The 24,584-nt window shown below is 41.3% G+C and overlaps 1 protein-coding gene and 1 long non-coding RNA gene across 2 annotated transcripts; one reads left to right on the forward strand and one right to left on the reverse strand.

Annotated features, from left to right (window-relative positions):
• LOC147197831 (uncharacterized) lies at positions 1-947 on the reverse strand. Its single transcript, XR_015102215.1, has 2 exons — positions 871-947; positions 1-548 (listed from the first exon to the last, which is right to left on the reverse strand). It is a non-coding gene; the product is annotated as an uncharacterized LOC147197831 (long non-coding RNA).
• On the forward strand, positions 291-24,118 carry LOC147197832 (actin-related protein 3). Its single transcript, XM_086123344.1, has 12 exons — positions 291-512; positions 3,190-3,245; positions 3,461-3,585; positions 7,247-7,357; positions 10,512-10,607; positions 10,722-10,829; positions 11,751-11,894; positions 15,837-16,010; positions 17,528-17,620; positions 17,746-17,871; positions 19,332-19,415; positions 23,216-24,118. Exons 1-12 carry the CDS (start codon positions 469-471, stop codon positions 23,309-23,311), a joined length of 1,257 nt encoding a protein of 418 aa, XP_085979470.1. The 5' UTR covers positions 291-468; the 3' UTR covers positions 23,312-24,118.
• Positions 24,119-24,584: the final 466 nt, after the last annotated feature.

Consider the following 24,584-nt stretch of genomic DNA (forward strand, 5'->3'; position numbering starts at 1 on the left):
TGTGCTGAAAGTTATTTATTGTTGTACACACACATACAGTAATGCGAACGCATTCTGATAAAAGCACTTTAGCGGGCACATCACCCTAAATTTGTGTTACTTTTGACACTCGTGACGTTAGTGTAGTACTACACAACATCTCGTAACAGAAAACAATCAAATTAACACATTAAAAAACATTTTCATTTCCCACTGTGCTCTAAAGTGACACTTTCTTCTCGCTGTGATGTACAGCGATAGAACTCTGCCCGCGTCTTCCTTTATTTGGCCGGCCTCCGCCATCTTGCCTTTTCCTGCCTGTCTATCGAAGCCGAGTACGGAAGTGGAAAGTGGAAACGCAACGCAACGCCACTCTGCGGGCTGGGCTCAGGGTTACGCCTGTGGACAGCTCGCCGGTTCGTTTCTTCTGCTCACACAGCCTGCTGGACGTCATCTTACCCTTTCTACACACCAGAAACTCGGGGAAAGATGGCTGGACGGCTACCGGCGTGTGTTGTGGACTGCGGGACAGGGTAAGATATACGTGCTGCACAGGGCCCGGCTGTTACCTATTGCAAGGGAGAGACACTGTCAAGAGCAGCAGCAATAACGGGGTGTGGAGGTCTCCGCGTCTCATTGTGTTACTGGATAGCCAACAAGCCAAGCTACGGACGGCAAAGCTTTTGAAACACTAATATTATCAGAGTTAGCCTGCTCAGTGGGCTTTCATGTGTGTCATACATTGCTTGTTTGCCTATGGCAACTCCTCACAATCTTTCTTCCTGTCGAGGAGATTTCAATGTGTTTATAAAGTCGTAAAGACCCAGACCACAAAAGAAGTTATCACCTCGCACCGGTTTAATTCATTAAGTGTCCCTGTATTTGACTTACACTCTTGGATCCAAAACGTACGTGTTCTTGGACGCTTTCCGCCCAAGCTTGTGTCCGTGTCTTTGCTACATTTGAGCATGCGCAGTTACAGCATTCGCTGCAGCGCGCACTTCCTCATTCATTCTTTTTAGTCCATATATGGTTATTCGTTGCATCGTGGGCTTTTTTGATGATTTCTGAAATATTTGATCGTCTGTAATGTGGCGTTTTCTGCAAAGAATAGCAGGAAACAACCCCTTTTATAGTCCAGTTTGCGTTTATCCAACATTTTGCTCGTTTCGCATTGTTTGCCATTTGCTGTCTTTTTAGAAATTTGTCTTCCTCATTCCTTACGTGGCGATTTCTTTACAATCTTTTTGTGCAAATAACTACATTTACCAGAATCTGCAAGCAAGGATTTGGATTGTTTTCATGTAGAGATTTTAGACACTCCTCACATAGCACAACCTGCAAACGGGTTTCTACCAGTGGTTCTCAACTGTAGGTTGATTGAACGCTCTATATTGTCCCAAGTGATTGTGAGCGCGAATGGGTGTTCGTTTACGTGTGCCCTGCGATTGGCTGGCGACCAGTTCAAGGTGTATGTACCCTGGCTGCTGCCTCAAGACAGCTAGATAGGCTCCAGGACACCCGCGACTCTCGTGAGGATAAGCGGATCAAATGATGGATGGATGGATGTTTCAAACCACTTTGACTTGACCGCCAAAACCATTTTGCTTGCTATGACCCTGTGCCAAGGCTGAGCTGCACTGACTCTTCAAAACAAAATAGATTTTCCTTTTCATCGCGCGATATCGATTCTTTAAACCATAAATGGATATTTTTCCTATGAATTAATGTGACTTCTTAAGTCACGCAAGATCTCATCACTACTACGCGAGATTAGCATTTGAAAACAATACGGCGGAAGCACTGAAATCAGCGCTAATAAACTTGAAGGCAGATGTTTGGAAGTCTGGGGGTTTAAAAAAAAAACAGACAGCAATGAACTGATACTTTGTGACGCCGTCACATGAATGTGAATGCCATGAGTTACAGTGTGTTTTTGCCACTTTACATAGCCTGTCCTGTGGTTGAAATTTATTGAAATAATAATGTTATCAGAATTTCTTTATTGAACTATCTAGAAGTTAGTTTTGATCAACTCGTATCCTAAGCGTCTTAAAAAATATAATACCTTAAATTGTCATAAGTTGTTGAATCCATTCATTTATTAGGAGTAGTTTAGCACAGGAATTCAGTCTACTTAGGTGTCTCCTGCCAAAATAACTCCACCCAGACTTGTGGTGTCGTTCAAGCCTGTTGAGGCAGGTTGAAGTGGGCAAGCTGGGACTGTTCAATGGTATGAAGGCCTGAAGTATGTTTGCTGCCACATATTATTTATTCTCCGAGTCTGTCTTTGTGATTTTAAACAAGGAACATCTGATATTAACTTAGAGTTCAATGAAAAAGATGTTTGGATTGCTGTTTTAAAAACGTCACCAATACATCATGACCTAAAATCTTGGAAGACTTGGCTTTCAACAACACGTGCTGAGAAGTGGAAACTACTGTGCAGGCCTGTGATACGGAAAAGTAGTTACAGTGCTTGCTATGCTTTGCTGTCAGTGGTTCCAGGCATTCGTTATAAGTGAATAAATATCAATGAAATGTGTCAGCCAGTATTTGTGTGTGTGATACATTTTGTTTGTTTGTTTTGTTTATTAATGCATGAATAATGAAGCAAATTGTGAGACAAACTGTGTCACCTCTGTTCCTGGTAGAACTCTAAAATGGAATCAAATCTAAGTAAGGATTGCTTTATTCCTCTGTAGACACTATTATGACCAGGATGTTTGGCAGCGGTCAACTACTTTTCTCATCTCAGCCCAGAGAACAGGATGTCTGGGCTTTCCCAAGACAGGAGTACATCTGGTTGGCATGTGCCTCGCAACGCGCTAGACATAGTAGTTACTTGAAAAAGACAGGAGAGAAATTTGAAACCCTATTATGTACCTACCAATTGTTGAATGGTGATGCTTAATATGTATTTTGCTCATGGATAATTCTTTTTCTTAGCTGGAGGCATTTCCTTTTTGTTAACAAATCAGCTAAGTCCTAAATAGACTTTTTTTTTTTTTTAGGAGACTTCCTGTTGGAAGAATCCCACCCCAGTAGACCACTTAAAAAGTTCACTTGAAATTTTTTGCAAAAGATGGTCTTACTTTAAGCAACACACCACTGAACATTCATTGTCCTTCAACTAAGAGGAAAAAAAATACATTGATTGTGGGAATGACTGGCGAATGACACTTTTTTTCTTTATTTTTTCTCTTGCAGTTACACCAAACTGGGGTATGCAGGGAACACAGAGCCACAATTCATCATTCCATCATGTGAGTTTTGCACTATAGATTTCGGTGCACACCAGCTCAGCATGCCACAATGTACCTTTTAGAAGAGGAAGTGTTTCAGTGCTTCAGCGATCCACAAAAGTTTGAATTGTTTACAATTGTATGTACTTATTTTGAATGAAATAAAGCTGCTTTCATGAGACAATACCAATTTCGCAACTCAATTTTGCCGACTATGTAAATTCAAAATTTGTCAGGTATTGCCATCAAAGAGTCAGCTAAAGTTGGAGACCAAGCTCAGCGGAGAATGATGAAGGGGGTGGATGACTTGGATTTCTACATCGGAGATGAAGCTGTCGACAAGCCCACATATTCCACAAAGGTACTTGACCTTGAATGTATTTTCCCATTCACTGAGTGAGAAGAAATGCTGTGTACCCTTTGTATACCCTTTATAAGGATGTAGATGTATTTACTATTACCGGTAATTATCCAAGTACTGTATTTTCTGCACCGTAAGGCGCTTCAGATTATAAGGGGTACCTTCAATGAATCGCCTATTTTAAAACTGTTTTCATATATAGGGTGCACTGCATTATAAGGAGCATCGAGTAGAAGCTACAATTGCTGCGATTGCGCTATGCATTCAATAGGAGGAGCCACTCTAAAGGGAATACAATACCGTTTTATTTATATAGAGCAGGGGTCTCAAACTCAGTTCCTGGAGGGCCGCTGTCCTGCATGTTTTCCAAGTCTCCCTGTTGCAACACACCTGATTCAAATGAACAGGTTCAATGTCAGGCTTCCGCAGAGCTTGCTGATGATGTGATCATTTAAATCAGCTGTGTTGCAACAGGGAGACTTGGAAAACATGCAGGGCAGCGGCCCTCCAGGACCTGAGTTTGAGACCCCTGATATAGAGCCTTCACAAGCACTGCAGCTGTAACAAAGCCATGATAACTGGTCAAAAACGTGGACATGAAACATAAATACAAATGGCATTCCAAAACAATAATGGTACAAATGCAGCAAAATGTAGGTTGTGAAAACATAAAAGACAACTCATAATAAAATACGACTAATGACAAGCATATAATTTTAACTGCAGGATGAGAGAAAGACGGACACAATACCTTCCTCGATTGAATGTTGCAATAGTTACACTGTCTTGCTAAATGTGTAAACCTTCGTACCAGCTCAATGGTAAATTTGTTCAAATAAATAGCTGAACATAATGGCCGGCGCACCAGAGTCGGCTGTAGGAACTTTTCCTTCGTCTTTAAAAAGTCACAATTTGGGAGGACATTTCCACCTTAAAACCAGCTCCGAGCTATTTAATATACCTTTTACGGTACACAAACTGACATGAACATGCTTTTCAAGAGTGAGGTTCTTTTCACTCCACAGTGCATCCCGGGATCTTAGAATAAATGGAAACTGGAAACTTGTTCCCATCCAAATATTTTCACCCAAAATACGTCCCGTGTGTGTAGTCCATTCAGTTAAAAAATAAATGTATTACCGTATTTTCACGACTATAAGGCGCCATTAAAAGTCAAAAATTTTCTCCAAAATGGACAGGACGCCTTATGATGCGGAGCGTCTTGTCTATGCGCTGAGTTCCAAAACTTGACTGACAGCCGACACGCTGTTTATATAGAGAAAAGGCGGAAGTGACTGTGGACAGGCATGCGGCAAAGAAGTCGGCCAATCAGTGAAGGGTGGGCGTGTATATACATATATGGAGAGAAAGAGAGAGAAAAGGCAGACGTGAGTGACAGGCATGCGGGGAAGCAGTCCGCCAATGAGTGAAGGGTGGGCGTGTAAGTGGACGCTGAAGGGACGCTACAAGCAGGTACCAACACCTGTATAGAGTGTGGCTATGTGCATTGTTGCAAAACAACTTCGGTTTTGGTTTCTAAGAACCCCCGAAAATTAATTCTACAAAGAGACACGCCTACGAAGCTCAGTTCAAACTTCAAGCCATCGGTTATGCTTTTGGCATGCGTGCCCATCTCACAGGAGCGGTGAAAAACCAAGTCAAGCAAATGAACTCTGAGCTTGCCGTTATTCCCGGAGGCTTGACTAAAGAACTCCAACCGCTGGACATCGGCATCAACCGGGCGTTCAAAGTAAAGTTGCGAACGGCATGGGAACAATGAATGATCGATGGCAAACACAACTTTACAAAGAGTGAGAGGCAGCGCCGGGCGAGTTACGCCACCATTTGCGAATGGATTGTGGCTGCTTGGACGAACGTGTCTGCTTGCACTGTTGTTCGAGTTTTTGGCAAAGCCGGCATCATTTCTGTGGAGCCACATGGCAATGGGAGTGACTGACAACGAGAGGGAACACGGCGTTTTTGATGGATTACCGGTACTTGCACAATTGTTCAATTCTGATACAGAGGATGAGGACTTTGATGGATTTCTGGGTGATGATTGATCGAAAAACGTGAGTACATTGTACGATGGCTAAATAAAATACAACGGAACTCCGTTTTGCTTCGTTGCCTTTTTAAAAACGTGTTTTTAGCTTGTATCTGTATGTCTTGGCATGCTACCGTATGCTACAAGCTAACGTGTTTTTAGCGTGCGCGCATGCATGCCGTATGTTTAAGCTGGCGTATGTTTTACCACTTTAAAATTGCGCCCACTGATACAGTGCGTTTTGTCTATGTGTAAAATACAGAAATAGCACCCATTAATGAGACTGCGCCCAACCATACGGTGCGTCAAATGGTCGTGAAAATACGGTAATTAAATCCCATAGCTGTACATCAATTCCAAATCATGAATAAGACGATAAATCGGTTGTGACCATATGCTTTACAGTAATAATTGTGTTTCCTGTAGAACAGTTGATATCTAATCCTAACTACTATAACATGACACATTCATGTGCCATGAGTGGTCACCAAGTGCACTGCGAGAAATTATTCCATTCCACTTAATTGGTCGAAAAATTCTTTAACTGCGAGGCATGGGCCGATATAAGACAACAATTTAAGTACCGTATTTTCCGCACTAAAAGGCGCACTGGATTATGAGGCACACCTTCAATGAATGGCCTATTTTGTATTTTTTTTCATATATTGGACGCACTGGGTTATAAGGCGCAATCTACAATGCATCCACTAGATGGAGCTACGCTCCTTCCGTTCGACTCAAGAGCCGTTCATGACCACCTCCGAAAAACGTAAATTAACGATTACTTCAATGAAACTACGAAAATTGAAAATAATGCATCAAAACAGAAAATCAAGCGAGGACATCACAAAATAAATTCGATAGCCCCCCGTACAGAATTTCTTTTGGCATTTCCTTGAGCGTAGCTCCAACAGAACAAGAGGTCAGTAAATGTAGGAGACTGGACTGTCTTAGAAGTGTTTATTTATTCCTTTGTTGTGTACGGTATTCACAAACGAGAACATCACAAAATAAATTCTGTGGGGGGGGGGCTATCGAATTTATTTTGTGATTTCCTTGCTTGACTTTCTGTTTTGATGCATTATTTTCAATTTTCATAGTTTCGTTGAAGGAATTGTTAATTTACATTTTTCAGAGGCGGTCCTGAACGCCTCTTGAGTCAAACGGAAGAAGAGAAGGCATGGAGATGGACAAAGACCTACCTGTACTTGTTGAGACTGTGAAAACCATTAATAAAGTGTGCGTTAAAAAAAAAAAAAAACACCACAGCTCTCCTTTTTCTGGAGCTGCAACAAAAACGTATTTAATAAAGCAGCGACACAGTTCACTGAACTAACAGCAAATTATAACATTGTAAGCATGTCTCCAGCAAGGAGCCATCTTGAGGTCGACATATTACCGTAATGACCATACACAAGGCGCACTGTGAGCTTTTAAGAAAATGGAAGACTTTTCGGTGCACCTTATAGTGCGGAAAATACGGTACGTGTCACAAGGTGACAGAAGGTACATAATTAACCTGTGTATCCACTTTTTGTGACATTTTTTAGACACTGTTCTGTGTGGAGTGTCAGTTGTTTTCATTTTGTTCTTCCAATTATTGGATGTCAACAGTGGCCAATTCGTCATGGGATTGTAGAAGACTGGGACCTCATGGAGCGCTTCATGGAGCAAATCATCTTCAAGTACCTGAGGGCTGAACCTGAAGACCACTACTTCCTCTTGGTGAGAACACTTCTCTGCTCTATATTGACTCAGCATCTTGAATCATGGTTTGTGACAACTTAGAACCTTTTGCAACCAAAATGAAAAAAAAAAAAAAGTAGCACTGTGCCTCTATAGGCACATTTAAATTGTATGTCTTTAACTCATTCACTCCCAAAGATGTATTTAGATCTCTTTTCAGACGCCACACATTTAATCCCAGCTCCTCATTTTATATTGACTATACTTGAAAAGGGTCTGAAAATACATTTTCATGTATTTTCATTTTCATTTCATTTTCATATATATGAAAATGTATTTTCAGACCCTTTTCAAGTACAGTAAAAATTATTGACATCTACTTTCAAGTGACCTGTATTCGATATCACTGTATTTACATTTAAATTTGCTGAAGACCTAAAACAAACCGGCATACATAGATAAACTAGACTTCTATAACATCAAGCTCAATGTAGGGTACTGTACAACAGAAGTTCCCAACCACCGGTCCGCCGCCGCATTTCCGTAGGGAGAAACAAACAATATACCGTAAATTCCGGGCTACAGACCGCACCTGATTAAGAGCCGCATGCTCAGATTTATGAAGAAAAATCAATTTTGTAAATATATGCGTCGCACCGTACTCTAAACCGCTGGCCAATGAGTAGGCGGGGGTTCGCTTCTGCGTCCCTGCCGCCGTGGAGCGCCTCCGGGTGCGGTCCCCCGCTGAACCCCAGCAGAAAAAAAACGCTGAATTTCTTAAAGTGAAAATAATCTCCATATTTTTATGAGCATGATAAATGCATTGGCACAACGAAATTACGCTGAAACACATAAGAGGCCAGACAAAGAGAGATCTTGATGTGCATTTGCGTAATTACGAGGAGAAATACTGCAGCCCACTAGGCTTTAAATAGAATAATGCAAATCATATAAATAGGAAAAGATATATGAAATTGGCGGCCCGGTAGTCCAGTGGTTAGCACGTCGACTTCACAGTGCAGAGGTACCGGGTTCGATTCCAGCTCCGGCCTCCCTGTGTGGAGTTTGCCTGTTCTCCCCGGGCCTGCGTGGGTTTTCTCCGGGTGCTCCGGTTTCCTCCCACATTCCAAAAACATGCAAGGCAGGCTGATTGAACACTCTAAATTGTCCCGAGGTGTGAGTGCGGGCGTGCATGGTTGTTTGTCTCTGTGTGCCCTGCGATTGGCTGGCAACCAATTCGGAGTGTCCCCTGCCTACTGCCCGAAGACAGCTGAGATAGGCTCCAGCACCCCCGCGACCCTAATGAGGATGAAGCGGTTCGGAAGATGAATGAATGAATGAATATATGAAATTATTTCTATAGTCAGCCGCTTAAAAACGATCATCATTGGCAGCTTTAGGCCCGATGCTGCACGGCTCAAAACACAGGTAAAATGTGTTCTCTCGTGGCCGCTTGTTTTCAGAATGACGGAGGAGTCACCTTTTTTTATTTACAGTCAGAGTGAGAGGCAAATCAAATGTCAGAGGGTCTTCGTCCATATTTATAATTTCATCTGGGCTGATGGAATTCTCCGCTATCTTTGTTTGTGTGAATGTGCGGAACGAAGCAAGTTTGTCCTCGTAATTGGGAGGGAAACGTCGTGCGTGCCCAAATAGACAGGCTTCCATTTCATGAATCTATAACACCACGACGGCCCACCTTTAAAAGCTTTAAAAGCGTTGGTTGTCTTTTTACACTGGCTCAGTTCTTCTTGCCGGAGCCTCCACCTTCGCACCATCGACTCATCTATGCCAAGATTACGGGCAGCAGCTCGATTTCCTTCCATAACTGCCAGAGTGATCGCTTTTAGTTTAAAAGCTGCATCGTATGCTTTTCGTCTGGTATTCTCCATGTTGATCAGGGTTAGAAGAAAGATTGAAATAAGGAAGTCGTGATTACCGGTAATCATACAATATCATTGGACCCCTGTGTACTACTCATTCATTTTATTGGTCGACTGTTGCCGGGTAACACATTTTCCCCAGCTATGGCAAAAAGAGCGGAAGTTGTGATTAGTCATACAATCTCATTGGACCTCAGTGAAAGACTCATTCATTTTATTGGTCCATGTTTTTCCCGCGATGGAAAAAAAAATTAAAAAGCCGCTTCATATTACACGCCGCAGTGTTGAAAGTGTGGAAAAAAAAGTAGCGGCTTGTAATCCGGAATTTACAGTATATATATTTTTCTATGGAACACATGAGCCCCTTACAAACCTCCATCAAATACCTTCCAAAGGGCAATAATGTAAGCAGGGCTGGATGATTATATGTTCAAGAATCGTGATATTACGGTGACCAGCTGCGAGCCTATTCACTAGCTCAGATACAACAGAAATGTACTGAATGGCAGTCAATCACAGTCCAGGTTTTCCTTCTCTACTTTGGTTTCCAAGAATTATTCTTTGACAGAATGTGCAGCAAAACGCGCAACTACACACGCAGCTGATGGGCACCCATGACTTTGTGTTATCTTTTGAAGATGAAGCGTTTTTTTGACAAAAGAATTGCCTCACCATCGCTTGGGTAGTGATGAAGCGACTTGGAGTAAATTAAGCTGTTGTTCAATTGAGGTATGGCCTCAAAAAAGGCAACACAATTCTTTTGAATCAGAACAATCTTGTTGAATAAATTGAAACTCCCACCTGACCCACCACATTTATGTTGATGAGGGTTTACACTTCGGCCTCCAGGTTAGGAGGGGAGACTCTAGTTGCCCAGTTATGAGGAAAACCGACATTGCTCCCTGATTTTCCTGAGGGGGGCAGGTGGGGGTGCAGAGTAAACTGTTGATTTGACTCGTGTTCAACTCCTGTGTCGCCAACCACAATATGTCCACATTGGTGACCCTGTGATGTAAGCACTATGTCAAACAACATCGGAAACAAAACTGACTTGTAGTTCCAGGTTAGGAAGGATGCCCGGTTGCCAGGTATGAGGATAGCAGAGCGATCGAGCCGTTGTTAACTGTTTTATTGTGAAGTGGAGAGTATACCTTTTGACTGAAGTTGTCATGCATTGAGTATGCCTGTACTGCTCTGTACCTGTACAGATCATGACCATATGTGACGATGGAAACAGTTCTAATTATATCCAGAATATTTGTGTGTGCGTGTGCGTGTGCGTGTGCGTGTGTGTTTTTAATAAATTACAGACAGAGCCTCCTCTGAACACACCAGAAAACCGAGAATACACAGCAGAGATCATGTTTGAATCCTTCAACGTACCAGGACTCTACATTGCGGTGCAGGTCAGAACATAAACTTAATGTTCCGCTTGTATTTGAAAGATGCTGCGCAACTATTGAATGATTATGTCCACATTTTGCTTGAATAACAATATCAACGTGTGACATTCAATCCAGGCCGTGCTTGCTCTCGCAGCATCCTGGACGTCCAGGCAAGTAGGCGAGAGGACATTGACTGGCACTGTGATTGACAGTGGTGACGGTGTAACCCATGTCATCCCTGTGGTAAGTGGGCTGACAAGCATATCCTCATTACAGTCACACAAATGACCCTTTTCTCAGTCTTCATATTTCTCTCTTCTCCTTCATTTTTCTCTTAAGAAATCGGTCTAGTCTATCCATTTATTTTCTACCGCTTTTCCTGATACAACTCCCAGGGGAGCTGGAGTCTATCCCAGCTGACTTCGGGCGAAAGACAAGAGGCACCCCATCATTGTAGCCATAAAGTGTTTTGGTGCTGGCATTCTTTTTTCAAATCGGACCTCCTTTAAGTTAACAGCTGACTTTCATCTTGATTTGTACAAAATTGCTGCGTTATTACAGTAACTTGAACAGCAGTTGAACAAACTACTATGCTTGACTTGTGATTTCAAAACTACTTATCCATTAATTGTGTCCTGTATTTTTAATAATACAATCATAATGGCCTGCCGAGGGAAACTGTGACTACACTATGGGCGTGACAAAATTATATTCTGTCTATATATAATATATACAGTATATATAATATAAATACCTGTATATCTAATGTTATCACTCAATAGGGCATTTATTTAGAGTTGTCAATTTGGAATACCCCTGCCCCATTTCCCCAAATTAATCGAAGAAAATTTTTTACCCAATAACATACACAGTGAGAGAAATTGATCTTAGATAGTCGATGGTGTTTCAAATATCGGAAGGATTGTGCAGCTCACAAACATGTTCTTGCACAGCACATTACAGTTGCGGGGTGATTGAATCACAATGTTTGTGGTCTGAATAGCCACAAAAATGTATGTGTTTATGCACTTGGGCTCTCATTACATGAATGTAATTGACATCAGTGTGTAAAATTCTCCTGTTTTGCACAACACCAACCTTATTAGCAAGTTGGATGGAAGCCTCTTTCTTTCCTCTCATTGTTAATTTTTTCTTGTCCTCTAGGCTGAAGGTTATGTTATTGGCAGCTGTATAAAGCACATTCCCATCGCAGGACGAGACATTACTTATTTCACCCAGCAGCTTCTAAGAGAGAGGGAGGTGGGCATCCCACCAGAGCAGTCACTGGAGACAGCCAAGGCAGTCAAGGTTTGTCCTTATCTTCAGTTTTTTGCTGATATTTATTTTCCATTACCCATCACTTTTTCAACCATAGTTGGAAGGGTTAAGCACATCTGAAGAAAATGATAAGAAAATCAATGCCAAGTGAATGTTGAATGCAGTATACATTCAATGAAGCTGCAGTCCTTTGACACTTTACCTCTGGCACAACACAGCCTATCTATCCATTTGTACGCTGCCTTAAAATAGTATTTGCCCTCTTCTGATTTTTTCTAATCTTTTGCATATTTTTGCCACTTTGTTTACAATCATGAATGAAATGTAAATAATTAGACAGATAACCCATGTAAGATTTTATTTTTTTTAAATGGGGGGGCGGGGAAACTATTCAAAGTTTCCTGGTCCTATGTGAAAACTACTTGTCAACTGGTTGGGCCATCCTCAAACGCAATAACTGTATATATTTTGGCCCACTCTTCCACCCAGATTTGCTGTCTTTTAGCGACACTGGCGGGTTTGAACATGAACAGCCTTTTTGTGGGCACAGCATTTTGCTCTGATGCAAGTCCATACTTTGACTTGGCCACTTCAAAACCTTCATTTTGTTTTGAGCAGTGTTGTGCTCCTCGAGCCAGTCCTTGGCCTTGAGGACTGGCTCGGTCCTTGGTCCTTGGCCTTGGAGTCAAGTCCTTGGCCTTGGCTTGCCAGTCCTCGGGCACAACACTGGCTCTAATCCCTCGTCCACAGCTTAAAAGTGGGTCCGAGGACCGCAAAAAATCAAGGAGAAATCAAACAAAATCCAACCAGGGAAATCCACATTGATGGGTTTATCTGGTGCTTTAAGAGGGGCGGGGCTGCCACTGACAGGTGACAGCGCAACGTATAAAGAACGGCATCGCAGTTAGTTTCAATCACGGTTCGTTCCGTTCGCGATCGGCAGTTTAAATAGCGTGTAAAGCCTTTCTGTAACAGTGGTGTCTTTTATTTAGTTATTTTTGCACAGTAGTCACGTTTGTGCGGTGGCACTAGAATGTTTGTTTGAACCAAGTAATTTGCGTTTCAGCTGGAGTCAATCATGCCGGCACTTCACTTCCGGGTTTGGCCGTTGGGATTTTGAGTCCTTTTGATCGATTCCAGTTATGTTTGCTGAATGCTTTCTCATGTTTGGAGTAATGAAGATTGATAATACATAGTTTAAAATCATGGTTGATTGAATTATTTATTATTATTGTGAAGTTGAAGGTATTAAATTAATTAATGTCAACTATACCAGCCATCTCGTTACCTCTGCGTCCCGCGTCCGAGACGTATAATTTCCCCGTGGGACGCACAGTTCCAAATAATGTGTGTTTTTGGGACGCAAGGAAATTTCTCAGTCAAAACAAAACCAAAAAAAACTACGGCAGGCCTGAGGATTTCACGGTAACTGTCGTTACCGGTAGCGTGTCATTTCCGTGGCGTCATTTTGACGGTACCGAAAAATCGTTTAACCATAAAAGTCACCGCACACGCGTTGACTGTACACGATCGAATCTCTCCTGTGTGATCAACGCGATTTCACTGTGCCCGTATGTGTGTTTGTGGTGTGGTGTGTGAGTGAGTTTCTTCTAATTTACTTTCGTTTTGTTTTGTTTTCAGTGTTGGGGGGGGGGGGGGGGGGGGGACAGATAACGTGATGTGCGCATGCGGGTTGCTATTTTAGTCCGCAAACTGGAATCTCGCGGATGAAAGTTTGAGATGGCGGCGAAAAAAACTCAAAAAGGTCTACTAATTACGACATTTAAGAAATGGGAATGCCAGTCAGACTTTTCGTATGAATCGTCCGAAGGGCGTATCACTAAACTCACCTGTGACGTATGCACAGAACGCGAGAGCGAGATACGACGCGAGGCACGATTACGAGGCAAGTTGGTCATTAGATCTATAAACTAATCGCTATGAAAAATATGATGAAACAGTATTGGTTATTCTATAATTTACTGGCTGTAGCATGCTAACTTTATGAATAAAACGTTTGTCACAAGGTGTAGCAATGCTAATGTTAACTGTTGGTAGAACTAATGATGACGTGGTTCGATTCTTTCGTCAAATTGATAGTAGATGATAATAATATAATAAATACTACACATGCATCGTCTTGGGAAGAGGATGTCAAGCCACATCAAAACTTACCTGTATTAATGATTACCAGTAAATTAATCTTTGCAGTGTGAGACTGGAAAAAATACTCTGATTTTGTGGTATGCTGTATTCATGATGCCATATGAGTACAACATATTTTGATCCATTTATTTTTTGGAATGAACCTGGAGTATACAGCTGCTGATGTAATGTTCATTGTTAATGCACAGTTTTCAAACATTTGCCCTTGAAACATTATACTTTTGAGTTTCAGAATTCTTGATTATGAATATCAGTCAAAATAGAAAAATGGGTTCCCATGATGAACGTTTACGGAACCCAAAATTAATGACCATGGGTAATCTGACGGAACCGAAAAACGGTTACCGTGAACTTCCGAAATCCTCAGGCCTGCTACTGAATTATTTAAAATTTTGCAGCATTTGTTCATAATTGTATGTGTTATTATCATATGCAATTGAATAAGTAGACCATTTCAGAATTTAAAATTTGGGACTCTCTAAATTCATAATGGGACTCATACTTTTCTGATCAGCGGGTCCCTGGGACTCACTGGCGGTAAACTGTAAAATTATCACTGCTATACACATTTACATTGTGATGCCTAAGGTAGATATATTCATTAAATTGCATTTGTTTACTTTAGGTTATTACCTGCTACCTGCTACTGCTCCTTATCCTGAATCTGCTACTTATCCTGCATCTGCTACTGCATCTGCTTATACTATCTGCTCCTGCTTCTGATATCATTCTACTGTTTCTGCAACTACCATCTGCTTCAATAAATGATCAAAAACGGACAGAGCGAGTAATCCTTCCCTGCCGACTGACAAACCCTATTCAGAGGGCAGTGAAAACGGAAATAACTGAACACATATAAAATTAACACATTTTTTTCACCTACAAGTGATACATCATGTTTGGCTATTTTATCGCCCAAGAAATTACTTTTATGGTCAACTCTTGCTTTACTGAACGAAAATATAATTTCTTTGATCGCCGTGTATATCAATACGGCTATTTCGACCAATATATTACTTTTATCGCAGCTGTTGCTTTACTTACGTAATCGTTATGAAAATAAATGAGTTCGATCGCCATGTATAACATGCTTATCTGCGTATTTTTTGAAAGCAGACTTTACGCTTGACTCCTCTTAGTATTCAAAATCAGTCCTTGGTCCTTGGCCTTGGCCTCGGAAAATTTTTCAAGTCCTTGGCCTTGGCCTTGCCTCGGAACATTTTCCAAGTCCTTGGCCTCGGAGTCAAGTCCTTGGCCTTGGCCTTGGCCTCGGGTTGCCGGTCCTCGGACACAACACTGTTTTTTAGTAACCCGTTCAGAAGTTGACTTGCTGGTGTGTTGTCCTCCTGCAGAACCCAAGTTGCGCTTCAGATTTAGGTCACAGACTGATGGCCAAACATTCTCCCTCATGATTTTCTGGTTAAAGGCCAGGTCCTGAAACAAACTGTATTAGAAATTCCTCTCATTAATAAGAGACATACAGATCCAGAATATAAGGCAGTTGAGGGTTAACATTATAGATACTGATTGATTTAAAAAAATGCAATCGTTTCCTCTGCTACGTGCTGTGAAGTGGTTGTATAGTTTCCAGCAAGGAGAACATCTGACTTCTATGAAACTTAGAATGATATCATAATACCGGTAATATACTTTAGGAAAATTTGTTCCGTGGGAGCAATGATTGTTATGAAATATGTCAGATTTCATTATGTTGATTTGAGCAAGTTTGTCAGGATATTATTGCCGTTCTTGTTTTCCTGTGTCATGGTAAGACTCATAAATGTAAACTCATAATGTCCCTTTTAGGAAAGGTTCAGCTACGTGTGCCCAGATCTTGTAAAAGAGTTCAACAAGTATGACACAGACGGCTCCAAGTGGATTAAGCAATTCACCGGCATCAACACCATCAGTAAGAAAGAGTTCACTATTGATGTGGGATATGAGCGGTTTCTGGGACCTGAGATCTTCTTTCACCCTGAGGTAAGTTCAAAATACAAAATAAGAAAAATAAAAAAAACACCACAAACAAGTTTATTTTTCTGACAGTCACAACGACCAAAACGCGAACTTGATAAGACCCTTCAATGAAAATCGATTCAATTCTGCTCCCTCTGAATGTTAAGATGTATTTTCATCACCAAGATCCATTTCAGAGACCACTATGACACAACTGAAAAAGTTGTTTTAAGGCCACGCCAACATGCATTACATCATATTGTTTTCGTAAGATGCTACTTCTTTGATTCGCGGGGGGTGCTGGAGCATATCTCAGCCATCTCCGGGCAGTAGGCGGGGTTCGATTCCAGCTCCGGCCTCCCTGTGTGGAGTTTTCATGTTCTCCCCGGGCCTGCGTGGGTTTTCTCCGGGTGCTCCGGTTTCCTCCCACATTCCAAAAACATGCGTGGCAGGTTGATTGGAAGCTCTAAATTGTCCCTAGGCGTGAGTGTGGGCGTGGATGGTTGTTCGTCTCTGTGTGCCCTGCGATTGGCTGGCAACTGATTCAGGGTGTCCCCCACCTACTGCCCGAAGACGGCTGGGATAGGCTCCAGCACCCCCGCGACCCTAGTGAGGATCAAGCGGTTCGGAAAATGGATGGATGGATCCTGCATTCATTTTTTTTACGTCTTGAAAGTGTGATGACATTATGAGCACCAACCACTAATGCGTATTAGCCATTCCTATTTGACACTCCCAAATGATTATTAAGGTAAATCTTTCTTGCCCTTTTCCCTCCATTGTGCAAGGTTGCAAACTATGTTTGGCCTCTACCAACCAATTGTGATGACCCCTCTTCAAATAGCTTTGCAGCGCCGTGAGTCCTTGGGACGCTGGCTGGCTAGCCAGCTAGTGTCGTGGCTAAATAGCAGCTGCTCCTTTAAAAGTGACTCATCATCGCACTCATGGTGGCAAATAAACACTTGTTACAGGAGCACGAAAGGCGGACGAGTTGTAATTAACAGTGGGAGGCATGCTAATGCTAAGCCATGCTAATACGGCTCCAAGCTATCATTTGATGTTGTCACGAAACACCGGAGTAACTGAGTGAAATTTTCACTAAAGTCTCACTGGAACTCCTTTCATTCCGGCGAAGCATAACCAAATGTGAACTGTATAATAGCAATTGTCAAGAGAGAAAATAGAATACACAGTCCTACACAAAACAGCCAGAAAACCATGAATTCTTTTATGCAGTAACACACATACCATCCAAGATGAAAGACCTCTAAAATCAAAAGCATAACCGTCCATTGGCACTCGTGGTGCGGAATCAGAGAGCTCTGGCTGGTCTAAATGACAAGCCAGGACTCCTGCTATTATAATTGGGAATTTCTCCATTGGAAGACGAATAAAGGTTTTCTTATTCTTATTGTTCTTATTCTTAGCCAGAGGCTGAGCTGCACAGTGTTTGTTTACAGTGGATGCGTCTAGTTAGAACATGACGCGGTTACACTTCTTGTCCCTTGATATCTCGCCTTCTTTGTTTACTACTAACCTAGTTTGCCAACCCAGACTTCACCCAACCTATCTCTGAGGTTGTTGACGAGGTCATCCAGAACTGCCCTATTGATGTCAGGCGTCCTCTCTACAAGGTAAGCTGGCATTTACAAAGTACCACACAATTCATTGTCCGCCATATTGACACTACATGTCTGACTGACCCATTAACTGATTTTAGTTTAGTAAGTCAAAGTTTAATCAAACTTTTCTTGCTCAGAACATTGTTCTGTCTGGAGGCTCCACCATGTTCAGGGACTTTGGTCGCCGTCTGCAGAGAGATTTAAAGAGGACTGTTGATGCCAGACTGAAGATGAGTGAAGAACTGAGTGGGGGCAAACTGAAGGTGAGGAACATGTACTTCATCACAACAGAAACTGAAAAATAACCCAAATATCTGGGTCGTGAACGAAATGGTTTGAATGATTTATTAGATATAATCACATAACGGGGTAGGACTAGATAAGTTTTTTACTTCTTCCTACTCCCTTGAGCATAATAACTGTGTTGAATGAAGATTGATTTCTTTCTTTTTACTTTTTTTTATCTACCTTATTTTCTGTCAAATTATTACTGTATATATGTTTTATGTTCAATAAACAAACAAACAATATAGGTTGTAGATAAATTGTGACATTGTATTTTTTTTTTCAATTTGGTTACATTCTTCCTTGAAAGGATTTAATGCCAAAATGTAAGAATACGTTTGCAAAACTATCATTTGGTGTCAAAAACAAAAATGGTTTTGATGTTTTTTTTAAATTAAAAAAAGTTCAGAAATGGCTTCTTCGCTCCCCAGTAACAACCAAGCCTGTGGAAATGACTTCAGTATGATAAATCACCACTAGATGGCAGGAGTGGCTTTGATAAAATTTTGGTCCACACATCATATGAGTGGGTGTGTATCCGTGTAGCCAGTACTGCGATCCTATGTGGGGAGGTGGCATGTTAAAGCAGTGTGGTGGCAAGAATGTGGATAAATACCGGCAGCTCACTCTACAACAGAGCTTTTTCAAATTAAAAAAAGATGAAGTCCACTTGTCATTCTTGACGAACACACGCACGCACACACACACAGTTCGACATTCATGAAAAGTTCGTTGAAACTTGATGCATAATTACACGTCAGTGCAGTGTTTATGTCACAAGAAACTGTTACTTTGCAATCAAAGTGACCTTTTTTATATGTTATGTTCTTATTTAGTCTCAAAAATTTTCTTGGAAACGAGTATTGCCAAGAAACTTACCAATGTTCACCTGCTCTTTACGAAAGAATGGTCAAAGGTAGAAATGTACTTTTATTTTCACGACGAACAAAGAGGGCTCAAGCTTATTTATGGTAGGTTCAATGCTTATATAGCGACAGAACTCCCATTTGTTTGTGGGCTTTCAAAAATGAGTTAAAAATGTCTGTCACCGACTCTCCCAATTTGAGAAAAATGTCTGGCATTAAATGAGTTACCGTAATGTCAATCCTGTGATCTTGCATCCTATTATAAATCATCGTCACCATGCCTTTAGATTAGATTATTGGTATCGGCTACAGAGCTATTAATGCAAAAGGTGCGGTGTAATATACAATTCTGAAAATAGAGGTCAGGCCTAATTATGTAAAGGCACAAAATCATTGTATTGATAGAATCCATTCTTGTGCACCAATGAGGATTTTGTATTGTGTAACAGGCAAACACGTTTTGCTTTGCCAGAAGAACATCTGTTATGCAATGACGACGGAACATGTGCTGCCACTCTTAATCATGCCATGATTTGTAAGGTATGAATTCTGTCAAATTCTTCTCCCTGCAGCCCAAACCAATTGATGTCCAAGTTATCACTCATCATATGCAGAGATATGCTGTCTGGTTTGGAGGCTCGATGTTAGCATCAACCGTAAGTAGCAAAGCAATACACACTTGTAGGCACTGGTAAATTAATGCGGTCTTTGTATGTCATGATTGTAACTTTGTAACCACATTCACATTTAACAAATGAGCATAACGGAAAATGGCTGGACGGATGAGTGGAGTTGTATTATTTGAATGACATTATACTGTGCCCCAAATTAGTGGGCATGCATTATGCAAAAATTAAAATGGCATTGTCACATTTCTGTGGTTGTGCGCATGAGGATTCTCCTGTTTGTTCACTGACTAGAACGCTGATCTCCATTTCAAACAGGTTTGATAATTTGCTTCCCATCTGAGCCTTATTAAACAGGAAATTATTTGAGGTGGTTCCACATCAAGCAAGGCATACCGTATTTTCACAACCATACGGCGCATCGAATTAAAAAGCGTAGTGTGAGTTCTGGGTGCTATTTCTGTATTTAACACATACACAAAACGCATTGTATTATAGAACGCAGGCATGGAAAAACGTACGAAACAACATAGTAGCATGCATGCATGCTAGCGTATGTTTTTGAAAAGGCAGCAGGAGCAAAACTGAGTTCGCTTGTACTTTATTGAAGTATATAGAAATTTACTCGTTATTTTTTTCATCAATCCTTATTACCAATCCACCAAAATCCTATTCGTTTGTGTCCTAAATGAACAGTTAGGCACATGCGTCATTGTTCCCTCCCGTCATTGTCAGAGTCAGTCTTGTTACCGTGTGGCTCCTCAGAAATGATGCCGGCTTTTGGGTAAGCTGTTTTGGAGACAGGTTGTCTACTGTTTCAGACAGCCTTGAATGTCTTTTAGCATGTGACTCCGTGGTGTTGATCTGCCAAATTCTTGATCAATCAGTCAATCAATTTTCCAGGACGGTACAACTCCTCCCGGTCTTTTCCATTTTGCGAAGTGACTCCAACACCACATCCACTTTGTGGTTGCGTTCATTCAACGCATGAGTCTCAGTTTTGATCACCCGCCCCACACTTTCCATGTAGGCTGCCAGCTTGTGATCTTCCAATGAAGCTGAGGCAACCGGTTGAATTTAGCGATAGATCAGGAAACTGCTAACACCAAACAGCAGGATACCTGTTATCAAAAGGCCAATAAGGCTGCTGAAGAAACATATGTGAAAACCTGTAACCATTGTACCATATTGGCCCGAATATAAGACGGTGTTTTTTCATTGAAATAAGACTGAAAAAGTGGGGGTCGTCTTATATTCGGGGTCGAGACATTATACCCATTCACGACGCTAGATGGCGCCAAATATCAATGAAGCGAATGCTGAACATGACTCCCCAGGCCAAAGTTAACCCCTGCCACGAAGAATAAAAATAAAAATAGCGGTAGCACGAAGAAGAAAAATAAAAAATAGCAGTAAGAAGGAAAAGAGAAGAAAATAATAGAAAAGATAACAGAAAATGGAGAAACATAGTGACAATCTGGAGAAAAGTGGGTCGAAGATCGGCTAGGTTAACCGGCAGCTGAAGAGAAGTTATGATGTAATTTACATTTCAAAAACCAGAAGCCATTCATTTACGAATGTGATTGCACTTTAGATTTTAATGAGGCAAAATAACATGCTTTTTCTCTCAAATATATTGTTATAATCATTTGTTTCAGATGTACTGTAATTATTTTCTGTATAAAAATTAATTTGGTGTTCAAAAAGTATTTTTTCAAACTTGAGTCTTGAAAAAGAGGGGGTCGTCTTATAATCAGGCCCGTCTTATATTCGGGCCAATACGGTAAATGGCACAGCCACCTTATGCTGCATACATGCAGTTGCATATACGTAAGGGTTTCTCTATATCTTATATTTATATTGCGTTCTATACTGTGTCCAGTTCTTTTTCTGAATCATTTATTTTGTGCTTGCAACACTTTGTTTTTTCTTTTCTACACCCTCCAATTTTGCTGCTGTAGACTGTGAATTTCCCCAGTGTGGGACAAATAAAGGTTATCTTATATAAATGTCTTCCACATCCTCTCCCGACAATATTGTCGAGCACACCATTCTCCACTTCAGCCAAGGATCTCAGGTGTACCCAGCAGCATTTGTCCCAAAGGGGAAAAACGTGTCCGCCTTTACCGAGAGCTAGAGCAAGAAAAGTATATCATATATAATTTGTAACTCTTCATCAGAATAATCACCAACGTCAAAGTCAAGCCCACAATAGACTCTTTCCTTTGCTGAAATGGCATCACGAAGGCTGATGAGCCACAAGCGCCATCTCGGGTTAACCACACTGTTAAAAATTGAGCATTTGTCCTTCGGTGTGTTCACCTAAACGTCAAGTTAACAGCCAGTTAAAGTTAACCAAGCTTTGAGGCATCAAGATAACGGTGCCGTTAAAGTCAACGGACGGTTAAATCTACCTAACCAGCGGTTTAAAAAAAACGTTTTCAACAACCTGGCCCTGGCTTTTTTGTGGGTGGCGAGATGCAATTTGCGAGTATGCAGCATGCTGTTCACTGTGGCCCCAGTTGGCTCTTGTTTACATTCTGCACATTACGTGCCCCTGTTCCTGCTTTTACGCCCATGTACAGCAACAATAGTCTCATTTCATCCAACTACAGGCACTGTAGTTTACCCATAGTAAACCCTGCCATCTCTCTTACTCATCTCATGACCACAACACGCATATCTACTCATCATAACTGCCAACACAGAGCAGAAGAAAACAACAATGTAAGAATATTGCTAAACACGACAATCATCGGACTGTGCACCAACACTGGGATGTAAGAATATACTGTACCTACTCCACTCTGCGAGCAGACATTACAGTATTAGAGGTACCAAGAACTAAGCGGAGGCTCAGAGGGGATTGAGCCTTTTCTGTTACTGGTCCCTCTCTTCGGAATGACCTCCCACTGAACATTTGGCAAGTCCCCTCGCTGCCCATCTTTAAAACCTGTCTCAAAACTTATTTCTATTCTTTGGCTTTTGACTCAGCATGACTCAGACTTGATTTTCAGTTTTACTGCTTTTGTGCTTTCTACTGTGTTTATTATTAACTCATTCACTCCCAAAGACGTTTTTAAACGTCTTTTCAGACTTGGTCCAGAATTGGCTGGTACTGAATGAGTTAAATTATTGTTTATTGTTGTACATACGATATTTGCTCCCCCGCACAGCACTTTGTATACAGCGGTGGTTGTTTTAAAGTGCTCTATAAATACAGTTGAGTTGAGAGCTCATCAGGTGCGCTGCAGTGGAAATTATTCTTGGCTTGAGTGTAATTGAGTGCAAGGTGTAGGTTGTGGAGATGCCATAAATGACACCATCAGGAGACAAAGGCGAATCATGTCACTTCACTCTCCACTCCAAAATGGGCTGTACTCACAGCAAGCTCCTCCCTCTCAACCCTTTCATGTCTTGCTTCCTTTTGAACCCAGAAACATGTCAACTCCCTCCCCTCACTTAAAGGTACAGGTGCCCAGTGAACGTCTTTACCTTGTGGCTCACCTCAATTGAAGGTGTTTGAATTGAATGTGTCTGTTTGTCACATTGCTTTATTAAAGCTCCCTTTCTTCAGACTTTTGTGTTGGAGAAGTTGGTTGAACGTCATCCAAAAAAGGCTTTCAGGGTTCTCTTCAAAAGATCATCTCAAGTCTTTTTTTTTTTTAATGGAGATTTTTAAAGGGATTTCAGAGTAGTTTGCAGCAGTTTGACTGAAAGAGAAACAACACAGGAAATTGGGTATTTTGTATGTATTTTTAGTGTTTCTGTTTTTATTTCCTTCAGGTGTATGTTTTAACGCTGCCTTTTCTTTGTCTGTTGTCCCGCAGCCCGAGTTCTACCAGGTTTGCCACACCAAAAAGGACTATGAAGAGATTGGGCCTAGCATCTGTCGCCACAATCCTGTGTTTGGAGTCATGTCTTAACTACATCGAACAGCAGTGCCGCGGGTGACAGGGAAGGTTGCAAGGACACATTGGAGAGGTGGAAGGAGGTGGTGCTCTTGAGACAGCCAAGGAGACACCTGACTGTTTTTTTTCCCTTTTTCCCTTTCTGCCTTTTGTTTCTTTTCAAAGCCAGGCGAATGGTTTTACAAAACCGTTTGTTGCTCATTCTTTGCTTGTTTGTTTCTTCTACGCAACATTCAGTGAATGCTGAGAGCGGTGAAGTGAACGATTCAGAATATCTGGGTTTGGTGGAGGCCTTGAATAATAAATACAAAATCAATGTTGCAACTTCAAGGTGAAAGTTTCGAACCCGGCTTTGCTGCACCTCTCTTTTCTGGCTTCAAATACACAACGTATACCATATGAAGAGCTTGTTTATATGACATGCCTTTTTAAATTGTAAGTCCAGGATGATATCAAGGGTTTAAAGAAATAACAATTGACTGTTTCATCTGAACGGTGCAGCCTTGATGCACAGCATTTACCAAACTTTAATCAGTAGTCTCCCAATTATTACCTACTGTATGTGTCAGTGTGGTCTGTCCTCTAATTCTCAAGTGTTGAATCATCGGCTTTCACTTCAGACAGTGGCAGGTTTCCACCTCTGTGATGCAGGGAAAGAAAAATAATTCTAGGCTATAATGATGCAATTGAATTCAAATGACTCTCAGACAAGTATTGTTTGATCTTTTTTTTTTTATTATACACCAAATTATTGAAAGAATGGGATTTGTGTATTTAATGCCTTGTTACATTCCAATAAAGGCGAAAATTGGTTTCTTAAAATTGCAGTTTCTTGTACTTTATTTTCAGTCATGCGCCACTTGCGTCACAAGGTGTGTCAGCCATCTTGGAGCATTCCTGCTCATCCATGTAACACCAGCCCCTCCCAATCCAAGAAAACCACTGGATCCTTACTTTTCTACGTCACAAGTGAGGAGCCACCCGCAAAGTGTCCATACAGTCCAAATGCATGCCCACTTTCTCAGAGCAACCACCAGCGAAACACTTCATTTTGCACCAGAGTTGGGGAGAAGTGGTTCCTTAGTTTGGTTCCAGTTGGAGCAAGGAGAAAACTGAATGCTTTATTCCTCTGGTGAGTGACGCAAACATACCGGTAATGTGTTTTATTGACGGTTGAGAGTAACAAGCAGAAATGATGTGAATTGCATCACGACGTCTGTGCGTTGCCGTTTTAATTACTGAGGATATTCAAATAGGTGAGGAACTTAACGTGATGCGAACAGGTTAT

The sequence above is a fragment of the Hippocampus guttulatus genome, chromosome 11, assembly GCF_054856545.1.
Source record: "Hippocampus guttulatus isolate MCC_2025c chromosome 11, RoL_Hgut_1.0, whole genome shotgun sequence".
Taxonomy (NCBI): Eukaryota; Metazoa; Chordata; class Actinopteri; order Syngnathiformes; family Syngnathidae; genus Hippocampus; species Hippocampus guttulatus.